At 36.7% G+C, this 21,375-nt stretch overlaps 1 protein-coding gene across 1 annotated transcript in view; it reads right to left on the reverse strand.

Moving 5' to 3' along the window:
- Nucleotides 1-14,317, reverse strand: part of LOC121409768 (E3 ubiquitin-protein ligase CHFR-like) — a 38,661-nt gene extending 24,344 nt beyond the window's left edge. The window contains exons 1-4 of the mRNA XM_041601667.1: nt 14,173-14,317; nt 3,490-3,583; nt 2,686-2,731; nt 492-558 (exon numbers count right to left, since the gene is read on the reverse strand). Of these exons, the coding sequence (XP_041457601.1) occupies nt 492-558; nt 2,686-2,731; nt 3,490-3,583; nt 14,173-14,272 (307 nt within the window). The 5' untranslated portion in view covers nt 14,273-14,317. The remainder of the gene's footprint in view (nt 1-491; nt 559-2,685; nt 2,732-3,489; nt 3,584-14,172) is intronic.
- Between the last annotated feature and the right edge of the window lie 7,058 nt (nt 14,318-21,375).

Raw genomic sequence — 21,375 nt, forward strand, 5'->3', positions numbered from 1 at the left:
GCAAGGAGAGAGGGGGGCACTAGTGCCCACAAATTTAATGCAACAATTGCAATATTCCAATAAGAATGTCTAATGTTCACCTTTACCTACACCTCTACCTACCTACATGTAAATCACACCCTTCCAAATATAAAGGAGAAATTGCCATTAAAAAGCAAATTTCCTTAACAATTACTTCTGCCAGCTTTATTCAAGAGAAAAAAAATCGAAAAAACAAGACAGGATACTGATTTTCCAGTCCACTTCTAAAAAAAAAAACAACCTGTAATTCATTTTCGTACTTGATCTAAAATGGAATTTTGTTTTGCCATAGAAAATGTACTAAGCAGAAATGTGACTTCCATTTTGCTATGGTATATCAAAAGAATTTTCACTTGAAAAGCAAGAACCAAACCAAAGAACCCAACAGATTATTTTTTTATTTTACCGGCAAATGGATTATCACAGTTCCTATCAAATTGTGCTTATTTTTGTTTCTTCATTTTACTTACCTCTAGCCCCTTCTTTGCCCTCTTGGAGTACAACTGCTATTTCATCCCTGTGAAACAATCTTTGTTTCTGAAAATGTTGAAATTCAATACAAAATAAGCCGATTACCATTATTACTTTCTCTTGCAGTCAATTTCTAAACATGGTATAAAATGTGGAAATGCACAAATGTACAGGAAAACTTGATGCGGCAGGCTTGGATGCCATATTTCTATTCAATTAATTCCTGTTAGTAGGTATCTCAGATGATATCCTATTTTGTATACAAACAAATTCATGCATCTTCTTTACTCAACTTGTTTACTTCATTTTATTATTCTACTGTCATCATTAATATCTTCTTATGTCATCATTACTTTACTGATTAATTTCATTTTCAAAATTCAATTCAATTTTTCTTAAAATTTATTCATTTTATTTTGTTCTATCTTGTATTCATTATATCCACTATTGTTCTTTTGTGTGTGTGTGTGTGTGGGGGGGTAACCTAGACTGCACATGAAAACGGGTGGATGTTTTATAAAGCTATTCATACATGTAGGTTACAAGCGACTTAAAGGGGTAGTCTAGGCTGGAGATATTTATGTCTCAATAAAAAGCGTAAAATTCACAGAGCATAATGCTGAAAAATTGTTCAAAATCGGATAGCAAATACATGTAAAAAAATTATTAAATTTTAAAGATTTGCACTTTTCCGGTAAAACAGTTCTAGGCATGTCTTTATGAATATTCATTAGTTGGGCAGATGTCATATCCCCACTTGTTCTTTTGTATTTTATTATAGAAAATTAGATTTATTCAAAATTTTTCTACCAAGAACTAACAATTGTTTAGACAACTGATTATAAAAAAAGTGCATTAGTTATCTATTGCCGCAACTTACTTCATCATAATGGAGACACATCATTTACAAATGTATGAAAAAATATTTGACTTCATGTAATAACATATTAGAAAAAGGAAAGTGGGGATGTGACATCATCAGCCCACTTAAGGAATATTCATAATGATGTGCATATAACTGTATTCACGAAATATTGATAAACTTTAAAATTCAATAACTTCCTTATTATCCAATTTTGATGAAATTTTCAGGATTTTACTCTATTTATTTACACGTAGATATAAATACTTTCAGCCCGGACCATCCCTTTAATGAACAGCTGGTGATCTTTTCTTGTGGTAAATGATGAACACAAGATTTTTCATTGACGTTACCTATTAAACAAGGCAAACACCAAGCGTTGTCTCGCCTGCATATTGCAGTCATGAAGAGACTGCATGTCAAAACTATAGGTCATGTCATTAGTGGAACAAACAGATAAGGTCATGCCATTAGTGGAACAAACAGATGCAAAAAGCATCCGAACATACAGTACCAGTCAGATATCTTTAATACCTGTTTCAAAGCTATAGAAAGTTATTGTGTGTACAACACAGCACAGTGCCAGTCATGGAAAGTTCATTGACCTTTAACTTTAATCAAATTCAACTCACATTCGAACTTGACCTGCACCTTCAAGAGATGGACCTCTTGTATGAATTTGGCAATCCCACCTCGAAGATATAGAAAGTTATTGTGTGTACAACACAGCACAGTGCCAGTCATGGAAAGTTCATGGACCTAACAATTCAACTCACATTCGAACTTGACCTGCACCTTCAAGAGATGGACCTCTTGTATGAATTTGGCAATCCCACCTCGAAGATATAGAAAGTTATTGTGTGTACAACACAGCACAGTGCCAGTCATGGAAAGTTCATGGACCTTAACCTTTGACCTTATTCAAATTCGGCTCACATTTGAACTTGACCTGCACCTTCAAGAGATGGACCTCTGTTATGAATTTGGCGATCTCACCTCGAAGCTATAGAAAGTTATTGGGTGTACAACACAGCACAGTGCCAATCATGGAAAGTTCATTGACCTTTATCAAATTCAACTCATATTCGAACTTGACCTGTGCCTTCAGGAGATGGACCTCTGGTATGAATTTGGTGATCCCACCTCGAAGCTATAGAAAGTTATTGGGTGTACAACACAATTGTTGACAACGACGCCGCCGAAAATAGTGGTACCTATGTCTCGCTCCGCTACGCAGGCAAGACAAAAAGATCACCTGTCCTTCGTAAAGTCGCTTGTAACTTACAGTCATCTATATGAAACACTCACCAGATACTATGTAAGAAACCTACCTGTCCTTTGCCAATCTTGACTCCATTTAACCACGTACCATTAGTACTGCAGGAAGAAAAAAGAGAGAAATGAAATTCAAATGAAGTTCACTGGATTAGAATTCATTTTTTTTTTTTGAAATGGGTTTGTAACAAATTCATAGATTCTTGCTCTTCCCTCATCACTCCACATATTTTTGCCATATTCTTAAATGCCCTTTGTGATATGCCATGAACAATAAATTGCCACTTGGTCTACACCCACTTTGTCTACTTTCCGTTAGGTCTTTTGCCACACCACCTAATCACATTTCCTCTACACTGGGGGCCGTTTCATAAAGCTGTTCATAAGTTACATGTAAGAGCGACTTTAAGAACGACAGGTGCTCCATTATTTTGGTAAATGGTATATTCATTGGCGATGGTAACACGCGTAAGAAAGGTTCACCAGTCGTTCTTAAAGTCACTCTTAACTTTAATACGAACAGCTTAATGAAACACCCATCAGTTCATATAATAGTCCATTTTCTATTTTTGTTTAATTTTCAGTTCATTTTATCTAATATCCACTTGATCTATTAAACATCAGTATTGTAAGATGAACAAATTATGAGTCAAGTCAATAGGAACGAAGTGGAAATTAGTCCAACTGGGCATTAAGCTTAATAGTGGACCAAGTGTAGTATACCTGTAGACCAAAAGACATTTAGCCCAAATTGATAGACCAAGTGGGTTAGCCCATGTGGTAGTAGACTATCGAGAAGACCAAGTCAATATAGACCTACAAACATCCCCAAAATGAAATACAGTTTGAATTTGACCAACCTTGTATCCTCCAGCCAGATAGTATTGTTTTTCCTGGACAGATTGCAATGTCTTCCTGATATGAATTTATTATCCGGCATTGACAGGTCACAGGCTATGTAGACGAAATGAAAAAAATCATATTGTAATATTTGACATGCGACCAGATATCTTATTATCACAAGACAGCACATAGTCTCACCCAAACAAACACACTATTTTCTTTAAATATCCCATTAACATTAGAGGTGCTCACGGGCCTGCTTCAAAATTGTCGTAATCATGTCGGACGGCAGTTAATAATAGAAGCTGCTGTTACATTGTTACAGTACAGATTACAGATAGGGAGGGCTTATACAAGATTAAGAATTTTGAACTTTGTTGAATTATTATGAATTGTTATATATTGGCAGTCTATCAGTTTCATATTCTTCTCTTTCTTTCCACTCTTCCTTATTCTTACATTTTTATTTTGCTTTCTTTGATGCAATACCAGTTTAAAGGTGCTTCAACCAATCAAGCTTTTAATGTAGCTTTCTATGTTCATTATTCACTTGTGTTTTATATATATTTATATATTATCTGTGTATTCTTTTACATTGTTCATTGTGAACATGCATGAATGAATATATAAAAAGATATTACTTGTTACATGGATATCAACTTAAGTATCAAGATAGAGTCTGCCACCCTCTATAAGGGTCTAGTAGCTTAGATACATGTACTATTAAAGCTACTACATGTAACAAAGAAAGCATGCTGGTTACATAAACATCAGCAAGTTTTTTCCCCATCTTCTAAAAATATATTTTTGGTTTATTTTTCAAATACATAAACATCAGCAAGTTTTTTCCCCATCTTCAAGAAATATATTTTTGGTTTATTTTTTAAATGAATAAGATGTACATGTATTTGTTTGAAAAAGAAATTAACATTCTATAAACAGATAAATGTGGGAAATGAAGTTAGGGCTTACCTTTAGAATCCCTATGTCATGAACTAAAGTGTGATGCCTTGTTCTAACACTGTTGCTCTCATAATCGATTATGACATTGGATGCTAAATTTACTTCGAAGTTAGCCCATTTACATGATTTAGGGCGAGATCTTTTACAGGGAAAGTTTGTTAGAAATCTCAGAGGTGTAAATTGCGTCATTGACCGCGGTATCCCCAATGATGGGGAACAATCCCTGGCTCCGTGCACAAGTGGAGAGTAAGCACATGTTAGCAAATGATTTTTACTCTCTAGGAGCATCCCTGGCTAGATCTACACATCAGAGGTTCATGACATTGCCATTGGATTCTAAAGGCAGCCTAGCCGGGAGGCTCCTGGGGATTAATATCATATAGGGACAGCGATTTCCCGTTTAAAAAAAATTGCCTTTTCCGTTTTAGAAAATCATAAATTCAGTTTCAGCATGTCAGAAAATGGAAATTCTGTTTCCCCATAGACTTTGTGTACAAAGTCTATTCCGTTTACACATTGACTAGCAATATGACAACACTCGCGCTGGTCAAAATTTGTATCTGCCACTGTACCAACAATGCTATAGAATCTGTTCTAATCAGATCTATGTGGGTTCACAAACACATTTAACATCAATACATCTTTTATTCTCTATTATTAGCATTATTTCATGGTTAAATGAAATTTCATCCATAATTTTGGGGTTTTTTGGACATCGTTTTCAGCAGTCAATGATTTTCACCTATCCGTCATTTTGGATTTCAAGACCCCAATATCGTACTGTTATATCTTTGATCATGTAGAGGGCAGCAACACACGACCGTGTTGTCCAAAACGATGTGTGCATGTGAATATTGTTTTTCCCAACCCGGCCCGGGTACGGGGTTAGATCGCGTGTGTTGAAGTAGAGTGCAGTCACTATGTGTGAATAGTCATGACTGTAGCAAAGTGAGATCATGTTTCTGGGGTTTGTGGCCATTTAGTACCTTATTTTGGAGAAATTGCTGTTGCTGTTCTGTGTATTTTGAGGAAAAATATTTTTTCCATTTGAAATCCCACTTTCCTTTTCAAAAGGCCCTTTCCGTGAATTCTGTCCGTTTTCCCCCGATCGCAGAAAATCACCTTCCCTAGTCACTGATATGCTTAATCTCCGTGGAGCCAGGGATGGGATGCCATTGCACTACACGCACTGATTATTTTGCCAACAATAAATTTGCTCAAAAACACACATATTCTTAAGGGTTTTTAACCCAAACTTGTGTAAATTGGCTACGATATCATTTGGCCCAAAAGAGTCACATTTTTTAATAATATTAAACATAAAATGAATGAAAATATTAAAAGTAGAGGAGCGTTTACTCAGTCTGTCATTGTCGCCATCTTGCCGTCTTTGTTATCGTAGCCTGGCTACAAGACGCCACAACATAATCAGCAGTGCTAGATAAAAAAATACTTGCATTGGCCGATAAATATCATGAATCCCAACTCGATGCTAAAATATTTTGCACACTAGACCAGTTGAAGCAGGATTTATACGTGTGCGTCTTGTAGCTAAACTCAAAGTAGAGGAATAAAAGCAATATAGCTATATGAAGCTGCTTGCTATTGTTGACCTCGTACCATCTACTCCAAATCCAAGAACCCCAGGACGATAAAACCTACTTTTGGGCTGAAGAAAGGCTACAAAAATTGAAAAATTTTGGTATAATTACATTTTAACTCTATAAATTTTAGGAAAAACAAATTGCCTGCCCCAAAAAACATATGAATAGACAATCAGAAAAAAGACCACCAAATAAAGAAGTTGTCGCCAAAACTGTGATTGTGGGTTGCTTAGGCGGCCATTTTGGATTCTGGGCCAGCACACTTTTTTCTCAGACCTGAGACAAATAATATTGTCATTTCACATTGAGATACATTACAAGGAATAAAACAAACTGTTGTCATATTGAAATTACAAAAAAAGTATTTTTGACCCATGTATACATGTAGCTATAGCCCACTCCTACTTATATTATTAGGAGTAGGGGAAGGCGGGGTAAGTTGTGACAGTTTTTGCTTTTTGCATGTTAGAATTGATATGATTAATAATCTTGTCGAAATAAGTAGGGGAAGGCGGGGTAAGTTGAGCATAGGGGCAAGTTGAGCCACCACCCGCAGGCCAATAATGAATGAGTCAGACATTGTGGTGGTGTCATATATTGATGACCCATAGCATAACCCCTAACCCCACCACATTGTTTCCAACTTTGAAACAAAAAGTAGTTTTCTAGAGGGAAAAATGTGAATTTCAGCCAAAAAAGGAAAAAAGAGTGTGAAATAGATAAGTGCTTTATAAACACGCACGTCTTTAAATATAATAAAGACATGATAACAACATTATTAGTCCAGGTATGGATCTTCATTCTTGTCATAGTCTTTTATATGATGGATGCATAATAAATGTGTGGATACAAAATTATCGCACTAAGCTCGGACTGGGGTAAGTTGAGCCAAACAGCATGGGGCAACTTGAGCCATGGTAATTCCTACGGTAATGTATCTTAAAAAACAAATAAACCATAAAAATCGATTGAAATGCAGGCTGAAAGGAGCAAATTTACACGACTGCTCTTTTCCTTTTTAATACAGGATGTTAGTATTTATAGAGAATTAGCAAGTGAAAAGACTTTAAACAAAAAATTGACATGCTGGTTCTCCCCCATACATTTGTACATAGTTTTTGTGGCTCAACTTACCCCAGAAGGTGGCTCAAACTTACCCCATATATGGGGCAAGTTGTGCCATTTGACATCGTTTTTTTCAAAGGTCACGATGACTTTCAGTGTTGGGGTAGAAATTTATATATAGGTGGAAAATATTTCAGAAGAATGAAATTTCAAAGCAAGGTACTTATTTCGACAAGATTATTAATCATATCAATTCTAACTTGCAAAAAGCAAAAACTGTCACAACTTACCCCGCCTTCCCCTACCTTGCCTTGAAATTTAACTCTTCTGAAATATTTTCCACCTATATATAACTTTCTATCCCCACACTGAAAGTCATCGTGACCTTTGAAAAAAACGATGTCAAATGGCTCAACTTGCCCCATATATGGGGTAAGTTTGAGCCACCTTCTGGGGTAAGTTGAGCCACAAAAACTTATGTAGGGGAAGGCGGGGTAAGTTGAGCATAGGGGCAAGTTGAGCCACCAGCCCCAGGCCAATAATGAATGAGTCAGACATTGTGGTGGTGTCATGTATTGATGACCCATAGCATAACCCCTTACCCCACCACATTGTTTCCAACTTTGAAACAAAAAGTAGTTTTTAAGAGGGAAAAATATGAATTTCAGCCAAAAAAGTAAAAAAGGGTGTGAAATAGATAAGTGCTTTATAAACACACACGTCTTTAAATATAATAAAGACATGATAACAACATTATTAGTCCAGGTATGGATCTTCATTCTTGTCATAGTCTTTTATATGATGGATGCATAATAAATGTGTGGATATGAAATTATCGCACTAAGTTCGGACTGGGGTAAGTTGAGCCACACAGCATGGGGCAAGTTGAGCCATGGTAATTCATATGGTAATGTATCTTAAAAAACAAACAAACCATAAAAATCGATTGAAATGTAGGCTGAAAGGAGCAAATTTACATGACTGCTCTTTTCCTTTTACAGGATGTTAGTATTTATAGAGAATTAGCAAGTGAAAAGACTTTAAACAAAAAACTGACATGCTGGTTCTCCCCCATACATTTTGTACATAGTTTTTGTGGCTCAACTTACCCCAGAAGGTGGCTCAAACTTACCCCATATATGGGACAAGTTGAGCCATTTGACATCGTTTTTTTCAAAGGTCACGATGACTTTCAGTGTGGGGATAGAAAGTTATATATAGGTGGAAAATATTTCAGAAGAATTAAATTTCAAGGCAAGGTACTTATTTCGACAAGATTATTAATCATATCAATTCTAACATGCAAAAAGCAAAAACTGTCACAACTTACCCCGCCTTCCCCTACAAATGTATGAAGGGAGAACCAGCATGTTAATTTTTTGTTTAAAGTCTCTTCATTTGCTAATTCTCTATAAATACTAACATCCTTTAAAAGGAAAAGAGCAGCCATGTAAATTTACTCCTTTCAGCCAGCATTTCAATCGATTTTTATGGTTTGTTTGTTTTTTAAGATACATTACCATAGGAATTACCATGGCTCAACTTGCCCCATGCTGTTTGGCTCAACTTACCCCAGTCCGAACTCAGTGCGATAATTTTGTATCCACACATTTATTATGCATCCATCATATAAAAGACTATGACAAGAATGAAGATCCATACCTGGACTAATAATGTTCTTACTATGTCTTTATTATATTTAAAGACGTGCGTGTTTATAAAGCACTTATCTATTTCACACTCTTTTTTACTTTTTTGGCTGAAATTCATATTTTTCCCTCTAAAAAACTACTTTTTGTTTCAAGGTTGAAAACAATGTGGTGGGGTTAGGGGTTATGCTATGGGTCATCAATACATGACACCACCACAATGTCTGACTCATTCATTATTGGCCTGGGGCTGGTGGCTCAACTTGCCCCTATGCTCAACTTACCCCGCCTTCCCCTACATGTGAACCAAATATCTAATGAAAATTTTTAAAGAAATATATGATTTTTTTGGAAAAATCCTCGGGTGGTCCTTTTTCGATTGAAACAAAAATGGTACCCCATGTCTGCAAACTCATTCACTTTGCACGCGATTCGGGAATTTTGATGAAAAAGGTTGCAATTTGAGGCCTTCACATGAAATGCCCGAAATTCATTGTTTTCCCACCATTTTGAGTCGGATCTTTTAATATCTCTCTATGTATGTGTAAAGTCTGTGATTGCCACATATCTTCTTTTACTAGAATCGCGCAGATACCATATGTGCAGACAAGGGGGCCTGCACAGACAAGGGGGACTGCGCAGACTAGAGGGAACTTGCCATACACTTTTCATGTAAGAATTCATGGAATTCACCTTTGCAAAAGCAAAACGGAATTCAGGTTTTTGCTCTGTACATTTTGAGTGACAAAACAACAGGATTTCCATTTTTTAGATCAATCACCATGTTGAAACGGATAACAGTTTTCAGAAACGGAAAAGATCCTTTTTTAATGGAAAATCACTATGGTTAGCAGACAAGTAGCTCACGATCTCTGACTCAAGAAATTAGACTTATGGAGATCTATGTCTTTACGGAGTTGAGAAACGGGCCCCAGGGAGCCTCCTGGCCTGGCTTGGTAAGCCAGGGTCACCAGACGTCCCGTATTTCCCGGGATCGTCCCATATTTTGCTTCTTTGTCCCATTGTCCCGACAAACCCTTCCTGTGACACCCATTTGTCCCGTATTTCAGAATACTGAACAAAATGTAGTAAATACATTTGAAAGAGACAAGTTTTCATCAAATAACCAACAGATGATGCAGAGACAACAAAAAATTGATAACTTTTTCAAGTTCTGCGGTGATTTTCTTGCTAACCCATAGTCCAGTCATTGTAACTTTTCACTTGGAACAAATTGCAACATAATTTATTCCAATGCAGAACATTTCTTTGATGTCCATAGAAGACCATACTAAAAGTCCCAGAAAATCCGAATAGGGGAAAGTGTTCTAATTTGCATAAACATAATGGTTAATTTTGGCCATATTCGCTCATTACGTTTACGTAGCAGACGACGCTAGTGTATACTATGTACTCAGACCCGATTACAAATCATATCAATTCCGGCCTCGATATACTATAAACATCGACTTCCTCAAACTATCGCTATATCATAAATATCAGTAAGCAAAAATGTATACTTCAAGAACATTGTTACTATTAACATTAAATGCATAAATTCGATTCTGTTTGGACTCTATTAATTGTTTAACATGAAAGGGTCTAGGCACGGAAACTATCATATGCTAGTCACGTGACATTGTACACCAAAATAATGACATTTACTGCTTGCTCGTTCAAGAGAAAAATAAGATGTAGCTATTAGACCTGCCACATCCTATCATACCACTATTAAACTATATACCGAAGTCACACTTTTTCCGTATTTTGCCAATTTATGGGAAAATCTGTCAATTTGGAGCCCCTGAAGAGGGAAGGGGTCGATGCGCCGTATTTTGCCAATTTATGGGGAAATCTGTCAATTTGGAGTCCCTGAAGAGGGAAGGGTCGATGCGCTGATAAACTAAACCTACTCATCTTTAAGTTTCAAATAATAAAAGTGACAACCACATAGCAGAAATGCCTTTTGCCTGAATAGGGGGGGGTCAAACACTGCAATTTTGTTTTAAGAAAGAGGAAAAAAATAAGCACAAAACGGTGGAGAGACTTCGGAAACTCTAACATGGGGGTAGGCTTTGCTGAGCCAACACTTCTTTATTGTAGTTGATAGAGGAAAATCTACTTTTTTATCTCCAAGTGGTTACGAAACAATGAAAGAAATTTGCTATAGAGCAGAAACAACATTTTGCCCCAATAGGGGCTCCAAATTGGCAGATTTTCCCCATAAATTATAAATAAAATAAGGAGGGGAAAATAGGCAAAATGGGTGGGGAGACTTAGGGAACCTCTGAGGGGGTAGGCTTTGCTGAGCCAGCACTTCTTTATATGTAGCTGATAAAGGATTTTTTTTTATCTCCAAGTGGTTACGAAACAATGAAAGTGGTTTGCTATATATATATATAAAAAAAAACATTTTTGCATCAATGAGGGCTCCGAATTGATAGATTTTTCCATAAATAGGCAAAATATGGAAAAGGGATGGGTGAGTTTGGCAAACCCCTGAGAGGTTGGGTTTGCTGTGCCAGCACTTCATTGTATGTAGCTGATGGAGGAAAATCTAATTTTGTTATCTCCAAGTGGTTCCAAAGAATAAAAGTGGTCTACTGCAAAGGGGGAAACGCCTTTTACCTCAATGGGGCTCCAAAATTTTACAAGAAATGGGCAAAATACGCAAAAGGGGTGGGGTGATTTCAGCAGCCCCCTAAAGGATGTAGGCTTTGATGTGCCAGCACTTCTTTATACGTAGCACATAGAAGAAAGGCTACTTTTTTTGTTTCCAAGTGGTTTTAAAACAATAAAAGTGGCTTACACTGTAGCAGAAACATCTTTTTGCCTCAATGAGGGCTCCGGATTTATAGATTTTTCCATAAATTGGCAAAATATGGAAAAGGGTGATTGACTTTAGCAAACCCCGTAGGGGGTAGACTTTGCTGTACCAGATTTAGCTGATAGAAGAAAATCTATTTTGTCATCCCCAAGTGCTTACAAAACAATTAAATCGGTTTACTGCAAAGGGGAAACGCCTTTTGCCTCAATGGGGCTAAAAATTGTGCGAATTTTCCAAGAAATGAGCAAAATACAAAAAGGGGTTTCGTGACTTCGGAAGACCCCTGAAAGGGTAGGACTTGCTGTGCCATCACTTCTTTATATGTAACTGATAGAGAAAAGCCTGCTCTTTTGCCTCCAAGTGATTTCAAGACAATAAAAGTGTTCTTGTTTGTAGCAAACCACCGCTGTGTCACATTGGGGGCTCCAAAAAGCACGATATTTTTAATAGTTGAGGGTGGTAACTTTGACAAGCTATTGCGGGGCTATGCTGTTATGTTCTTGAACGTAATTGCATGCAGCATGCAGAGCAATGCATCCTCTAACTTTTTCTAAGAGATTTCATTAACATAAAAGTTACTTTAATATGCAGAAAAAGCCCTTTGTCCACACATCAATTTAAGTAATATACACCTTTGTATCGCTATACGTCATTGTATTTACGCGTGTTAGTCACACCAACAAAGGCGAGGCTAGACCGATTTAATATATTGTACTATCTTCAAAGGCATGCCAGCGATCGCGTTGTAGTCGATATAAAAGATTGACTGGACACGGAGGTTGGTTTTTGGTGTCACTTTGTCGCAATATCGCATAATACATTCGAATGTATTTGCGCTTAATCTAAGCAAGTTAAGACATTAATACTGTTATGAAGCATATCAATTTTCTCGTTGATATATCCCCTTTCTTGTCAAATGCTGATATTTTGCATTAGTTGTTGATGCTAATGATAAAACAGAAAGATTTCAACGCACATGCAATTTCTGACCGAAAACATGGAAATAATTTCTCACATTTTTCGAAAAATATGAACCGGACAGTTCCGGAAATGCTTGCAATCGATTTATGATATCTTAATCATAGTGAATTGCGTATTCATTTCAAGATTTTTCCATTATCTGTACAAAAAATATTAAGGATAAGGCATATCAATTAATTTTGGCAGCCATCTTGGATTTATGCAAATTAGATCCCTTTCCCCTATTCGGAAGGTTTAGTATGTTGTACTAGAGACCTCACAGAAATGCATTGTGATAGAAAAAATTCTGTTGCAATTTGATCCAAGTTTGGTCAAAATTTTGGCTAAAATGACTGGGCTACCAATATATTGCAAACGAACTGGCCTCCTGCCTGTGTGTGGCAGGCTACTACTAGCTAGGCATGTAGGATTGGAGCACATTCTCAATGGTGCAAAAAGACATGATTAACATTTTTTTCCACCAATATACTCACAAAATAAGCAGGAAATTTGTATAATCATATTTTGGATTCTCAGATTAATGATTTGGAGATATAATCAGAGGAACAAGTTATTGAGTTTTCATAACTTGATCTAGTTGTTTTAGCTTTCATTTTGAAATTTATTGTGTATGATGCTGTGATGTTCATCTAATCTTTAAGTTGACAATGTTTTGCTTTGAAATTTTATTCATTTCTAAAACATTTTAGTTTTTCAGATTTTAACTTAGATATATTCCAAAAACACAAAATATCATTGATTTTTGTTAGATGATTGGATTATTTTTGTTTGCTTAAAGTTTTAACTTTTGTTCTTTTTTTCTCTTCTATCCTTCTTTCTTCATTCTTCTATCCTTTTTGCTTTCCCTGTTTTGTTCCCTTTACGTTTATTGTCTTTCTTTCCGGATCCTTCGTTCTTTCTTTTCCAGTTCCATCCTTCTTTCCTTCCTTGTCGGACGTTTTATCCGACAAGTCCTTTTTATCTGACAGTTACCATAGAAACAGTGACTCTCAGCCAATCAAAATTAAGGAAAGATGTCAGATCTGACAACTTGTCGGATGAAAGTGTTTATAAAAACGCTCCCGGTTTCTTCTTCCAGAAACATTTTTCTTTCCTTCTTTCCTTCTTTCCTCCTCCTTTTTCTTTTTTTTCTTTCTAAGTATCTGTATTCAATTCAAACAATGATTGAAACCTTTTCTCTCTTTTACTCTATCGTTCATCCTTTTATTCTTTCTTATATGTTTTCCTTCATTTTTCTTTCTTTCTTCTCTGTTCATCTCTTTTCTTTCTCTCCTTCATTATTTCGTTCATTCCCGGCTAACTCCAGTTCTTTATCTTTTTTTTCACTAGTAATAAGACTGTGAAGCCTTCATTTTGCCAATTGCATTCTGGCTAACTTTAATACAGGAGAACGAGTTTCGCGCGATCCACGCCACGCCACGCCCGCGGGCCGGCGAGCGCGAGCAGCTTGCTTGGTCTTTAGAACTCACGACTCTGCTTGTTCGAAAGCACAGAAGCGCCAGTCGCCTTTGGCAGCCGGCAGCGGCAGAGCTTCCAGCCAGTAGCCGGTGGATCTCCGCTGCGATGCGGTTTCCGCCTGCACGTAAGAATAAGATCTGTTTTAGCCCTTACCTTTAGCTCTCCCAATGGAAAATACATCGCTTGAAATTGGGATAATGAGACCATCTTCTTCACTTATACAGACAAATTGTGCCCACGGACTGTTTGCCATATTTCAAGGAAATTTCTTGAGTTAGTTGCCGCAGTCTCAATTCTCAGTCAGGGGCCGATTGCACGAAAGGGTCTTTGCAAGGACCGTCTTGATCTTTCGTGTCGCCCATCTTTTATGATGCGCCATGTGATACGCATTTTAAATAAATCATCTCCAAACATTTTTCATTCGTCCTTTAAAATTAACAGAATATTTGTATATAAAATGATATGATATATCATGAAATTGTATAAAATTTGATTTAAAAGCAAGCTAACAAATCTTATTCTTTATCACAAATTTCAGAAACACCCCGCTTATAGCGTATCATAAAAGATGGGCGACACGAAAGACGGTCCTTGGAAAGACCCTTTCGTGCAATCGGCCCCATATCTCTTGGTATGTACGACGCATGCGTGGTACCGGGTACCTTTATGTCGCGTCGCACTACGGGTACATCTTGTCTTGACTTGATTTTTTGTTTTTATTTATTACAGTATAATACAGAATACGTGATTCATTCTCTCTTTTTTGTTGTTGGGGGGGGGGGCTTCGAGAACAAACTCTGCTTGTTATTCTTTAACGTAGATGTGATACAACTGATCATAATTGCATGAGGTGACAATAGAGCACAAATAGAATATGAAATAAATACAAATTGATGCAGGGGCCCAGCTATAGGCCTAGCATGCATGCAGCATGGAGCACCGCGGAATAGTTTTGAAAGGGGGGAGGCTGACCACGCCAAAATTATAATGGTGGTAATTTTTACGTTCTATAGAAATAACAAAAGCACAGGGCCACGATAGAATTAGCAATTGTCTCCTTAAACAATACCTTGTATTGCAGCCCCTCTGACTCATAACCCTCATTGAATAAGTATTTATAGTCCTATATATCGATTAATTCTGTCTATAGTATATCTAAAATCATTGATAAGATTATTTACAAGAGACTATACAAGTTTTTGGATACACACAATTAATTCAATTCAAATCAATATGGTTTCAGAAAAAGTCATTCAACTGACTCGATTCAGCTCATTCGATTATATGATAAATTCTATAGCCAATAAAGAAAATGTAACAGGGGTATTTATGGATCTATCAACTTGAGGCATTTGGTATACGATTGACCACTAAATTTCACTTTAAAAACTTTACTCTTATGGAATTTGTGGTTGCCCTTTCCTGGTTTCAAAGCTATTTAACCAATAGAAAACAATATATCTTGTATAACGATATTTCTTCAACTTATACAAATCAGATGCGGTGTCCCACAAGGATCGATATTAGGCCCATTATCTTTTTATTATTTAATGACTTTTATTCACTTATTATTTTACTCACTTATTGCAGAAAAAGCGCTTCACATTTCCGGATCACAATATTTATCTCGCTCCAAACCATTATTTTACCAATTAAAAACTATGACAGTACACTACAGAGTTTATTGTTCATGCATATTCAAGTATTAAGATGGGATGCTACCAAATTCATTTTTAAATTTTTTTTATACTTTGAATAAAACCATTCATGATTTTACCCACCCGTAATTCTTCTAATTTACATTTAGTCGATCCAAAACTACGTAGTGCCCAGAGATCCGTAAGACATCATGGTCCTGACCTTTGGAATCCTCTCCCAAACTCAATTAAATCATTTTGCTCCCTACCATGGGTGTCGATCACGGGGGGGGGATGGGGTGGATATATCCCCCCTCCCCCATCTTTCAAGTGGGGGGATGGCCTGTATTATCATCCCCCAATAGTTTAGGGTAGAAAAATTATAATAATGATAATGAAAAAATGAAAAATATGATCATGATGATTATATTATAGTATGCCATCAATCAGTTTGTTTCCCTCGTAATAATTTGTTGTTAAATAAAAAGAACCATTTTTCCTCCCAGGACTTTTAAACAGACGGGTGGAGGTTCACGATGAAAAGGAATGATATGTTTATGTATCTGAAATTTTTTAACACATAACATAAAAGGATCCCGACGAAAAACAACTTTTGTTGATAGGGTGTTCCGAATCCACCAGTGGTGAATAAATTAATTTTAATGAATCAACTAATTTAAAAGGGTGGAAAAATAAACGGGAGTAAAAGGATGGCAAGATAAACGGGGAAAATCCCATGGACGTAAATCCCAGAGGGGTATAGATCTTGAAAACTACAAATAACTTTTCTCAGATTTACCCCTCCCCACATCAAAGTGCATGATGTTTGTCCCATTTAATCTACAACCCTTTTGAATATCACTTCATTTTTGTTATGTAAAATAAGTAATAAGTTATTGTAACCATGAAATTCCAATGCGCGAAATTAACAAGATTTGCGCATATCTAACAAAACGCGCTGGGCATACATGTAGAAGCTCTTGAGCAAATTATATCGCGGACATATCTGAGGCTAAAAATGGATGCAAAAGCGCAAAAATTATTCCAAAATACGAAACTTTTTTCAAGCAAGAAAGCAGAAAAAGAAATGAGAAAGGAATCTGAAAGTCCGCTTCAAGAAAAAGAAACAGCTATAGAGACTTAGTATCAGGCGCGTAGCCAGGGGGGGCGGTGGGGCGGTCGCCCCCAAAAAACGTCCCCAAAAAGAAAAAAAAAGAAGGGAAAAAGAGAGGAGAACAGGAAAAGGGAAGGGAGGAAAGGTAGCTTTGTGTTTTTTTTTCTTTTTATTCTTTATTTTTTTCTCAAAAGAGAAACTCCTTCACTCTTCTTGCTCTAAATTTATATATGAATTTTGCTTCCGCGCTGCGCGCGGTTAAATGACAATATTGAAGTTCTCCATTGTTTCCCCCACATTTTCTCTAACCTCGCCTGTTTTTCCATCTCAGCTATGTGCTTCTTGCCAGTTAAAGTTAAAATTGTATACATTAGGGCATGAATTTGAGTAAGGTTAGGCCGAAGTAAATATATTTTTTCAATTGATCGCGCAACTTCTGGTCTGGTCGGCTCCGAGCGGGTAAAATCTTTATATCAGTTTCTGCCGTCACCTCCATAAAGTCAACTTCTCCCGCTTTTCAGCTCATTGCTAAACAACCATAATTTTGGGGCAAACAGGTTCCTAATTTAAAAAGAGGAAGGTATGAAATTCGTGTCGTATTAAATAAAAAAAGTACAATATTTTTTATCAAATTGTATTAAACTTCATGTCATTTCCATGTATATATCTCCTGTCCTGTTTTGCGCCCTCAGTTTGAAATTTTGAATGACACTTAAGTTTCTTTATATTCAAAATGAAGCGCTTCAGGATAAGTAAAAAAAAAAATAGGCATCCTTTTTTATATAGATAGATAATTTCAATTAATCACAGAAGTTTCAACTTTTTGCGCACTATTTTCCTTGTAATGAAGTTCAATAATCTTAGAAAATCAATTGAATCAGAGCCGATTGGGTATTAGAGATATCTACATTTGATGAAACGTTCGCCCTTTGAAATTTCAGAGTTTCATTGCTCTGCGCGGGGAGAAATATCTTCCTCTACCAATCTTCTCCTCTGTTTTGCGAGTTAAAATATGCACTGTTGCTAAATTGTTTGTAATCAAATCTGATCTTTCTAAAGAAAGTATTCAATATATCTTTGAGAATACCTTTTCTCGGGACCCCTTTTATGGCAAGAAAAATTGATAAAACGCTTTAGCTTCCGCGCTTCGAGCGGAGTTATTATCATTTTTATTTCCTCCATTGTATACCTCTTGTGCGCTCACAATCACTTTTGAAAACAAGGTTCAAAATCGCAGTATAGTCAACCGAATTGGAGGTACTAGAGACAAGAGAAACGGCTCCTTTTCATTTTAATTTATGAAACACTAAAAGCTTCGCGCTCCCCCTCCCTGCACCCACTCCCTAGGGAGCGCGCTTCGCGCGCTCTGTAAGTATTGGGGCGCTATATTCACCGCCGGCCCCCTCCAAAATGAGATCCTGGCTACGCAGTTGCTTAGAATCGTTTATTTTTGTTTCATGCACTTATAAAGCATTTAAAACATGTTAAAATCAAGGGTTAAAAATCGGCTAAGGAATGATGGTAAGCCCGATGGCGCACGAAAAGCCACACAGTTTGTAATTTGTGCTAGTCTTAATTTGTCCGAATCTGCATTTTATCATTATGCATTAAGAAGAAAAAAGATATTGCCAGTCGGGTTGGATTTAAGAGAGAAATTGTACATCATCATGCTCAATAAACAGATCACTTTGTACACTCTAAAAAATGAAGTGCTAATTCTGCTCTTACAGAGCGTGTATAGTGACTGCACTTCGGAGTGCTGATTTTTCTAGTTCAAATTTGAACTAGACAAATCAGCACTCCGAAGTGCAGTCACTATACACGCTCTTTAAGAGCTAAATTATAGCACTTCATTTTTTAGAGTGTACATGGTCCAGACAATTTTTGTCATTTTTTTCTTTCGTATGGGTTTAGAATAGGCTTACTTGTAACACAAATTGAATTTTAAAAAAAATACATGTATATATAAGTACAGTATACACTACAACAATGAAGGAATCTCCAAGAACACCATGCATATCAACCACTCTCAAATGTCCTAACTTGTGATTTTAGTGGGGGTAATGTTGAAAGATCCCCATCCATAAGAACATTTGTATCAATCATCAGGCGCGCCGGAACACTTTCAGTTTTGGGGGGGCAAAATCCCGAAGGGGGCACAATATTTTTGACAGTGTGAGATACCGAAGCGATCGAGCGGGAGAGGCTGTGGGACCCCCCCCCCCCCCCCCCCACGGTAAGGACTTTGTGTAAAAATGGAGTATAAAAGTTGCATTTCTAAGAGCATTCAAAAATAAATTTCTTCAAATTAAACAGTCTTGGAGTTCTTTTTGCTCCTTCTGTTTCCTCCCTTCTGACCCAGACTGGTGTTTCTTCATGATCAGGGTCGCAGTTCCAGCAAATTCCGAGCCTTATTGCAAACGAAATTGTTTCAAACCAATGTAATATAGGCCTTTTAAAGATGACAAACATGACCGTACGCAGCCGGGGCCGCCGATCGAGAGGGCAAAATTCACAAAAATCACCAAAAGTGTGCACGAAATCCTTCAATTTTATTCTAGAAAATTTTCAAGCTCCCCATCACAAACCCCCTCGCTCTTAAGTTTCTTCGAAAATTTAGGTCTTGCAGCCCCACCCACTCCCGGATTGTTTTTTTATTTTTGCAAACGCCCATGAATAACAAAAGCTGGGATGAACCAGAGATCATAGCTGCCATCTCGATCTGATTAGTAACAGGTATTGGGAAGAAGTTTTGAAATCTAAAATACATAAGTGCTATGTCATATGAGCTGAAATAGTATCAGACAAAACGCCTTCCAATCATGCCAATGAAAAGGAATAGAGGAAAATACGGGGCTGTGAAAATATCTTAAGATTTTTTTTTTATAGTAGAGCAGTACTGTAACGCTTATTTTTTTCTTTTATATTCTTTATTTACATTTTTATTCATATCTCGGATGAAATGAGTCCGGTCAAGAAAACACTTTCACAAATGATTTTATTTTTTTCATGTCTAAACATTATCTCAAGTTGCTTTCGAGTGGGATTCACCATTTTCACAAATTATAAATTATAATCCTCTACACATGATTATTCTGCGTGTAATTTTCAAATAACATGTCTATATTGAGTTGAAATGACCTTGGTATTTTCTTTAGGGCACTGACTTGTTAGCACTGTATTAACTCAATTTATATTAAGTTGAAAATGAAATAATTGAAACAGGTTTCTCGAGATGTTATGGTTTCTGGGCTTGACAGCTACGACATAGATTCCATACGTTGTTCACGCGCGTTTGTGATATCGGGTCCGGTCTGCTGGGCGACCGCGCGTTTGTTAGACGACACAGCCAGCATCATAGAGTTATAAACCTAATCATTGGTGGACCACTATCAATTTGCCATTTGCTTTTAGTCTGAAATGTATTCATTAAAAGGTTAAACGTTATCACACTGTAATAAGATGGAAAAGGGGCTTATCAAAGGTATGTTTCACAGAGGTACTGTTCGTCGGAAGACGCGAGGCTTTACTATGATAATGTATTTGCCCCGTCAGGGGCAAAATTTTTTCATTTTTGACAATGGAAATGACAATTTTCAGGCAGAAAAGTGCCTTCGTTTGCTTTTGTCCTTAAATAATTTATCATTTTTCTACTTTCAGGGGGGCACATTGGGGGGGCAAAATCTCGTTTTGCCCCCCAAAAATTTTATTTGGGGGGGGGGGGGCAAGTGCCCCCCTGCCCCCCCCCCCCCCGCTTCCGGCGCCCTTGTCAATCATCCCCCAACCAAGAATAGGCCTACCGATCGACACCCATGCTCCCTACACTCATTCAAAGCTAAAGTTAAGATCATGTTACTATCGGAATATGTAGAATAAACTTTCTTGTGTCATAATCGCGTTCTATTATTCCTTTTCCATCATCATTATAATTATTTCCACCACCACCACCGTCACCACTATCATCACCACCACCACCACCACCATCATCTTCATCATCATCATCGTCACCATAATCGTTATCATCATCATCTTCTTCATCATCTTTATTTATCCTTGTATTTTTTTCTTGATTATATATTATAGCAAGTGTTGGCTTGTTAGAATGTTTGTTCTCTTTTTTGTATTATACCTAATTAATACTTTACTAATTCGTTATTATACATTCTGCTCATAATATGATTATATGGTAAATATGTGTTTCGGTTTGTGATATTTTTTTTTGCTTACATTGACAATTCATCCTATGCTACTAATTTTATGCTGCCTGATTTATTGTCAATATATATTTGTTATATTATATTGTTATGTAGAAGAAAAATCAAATGAAATCAGTTGTTGTCAACTTATATATATAATTTTGTTCTATATTATGTGGTGTTTATTAATTTGAATTTACAAGTTCAGACGATTTGTCTTGAATTAAAATGCGATCTAACTTTTAACTTTTCAATTTCGGAACGATTCTTATTTTTTAATTTGTGTATCGCCATATAAAACACTCTCATCTACATTATAATATATGTGACAGTATGTATCCTTTGTACGGGTGGATACCTGCCCTGTTTTTTTTTCGATTGCCTTTTGAGTGAGAAATGAAGCCTGTAT

This window comes from Lytechinus variegatus, chromosome 1, assembly GCF_018143015.1.
Source record: "Lytechinus variegatus isolate NC3 chromosome 1, Lvar_3.0, whole genome shotgun sequence".
In the NCBI taxonomy this organism is placed as follows: Eukaryota; Metazoa; Echinodermata; class Echinoidea; order Temnopleuroida; family Toxopneustidae; genus Lytechinus; species Lytechinus variegatus.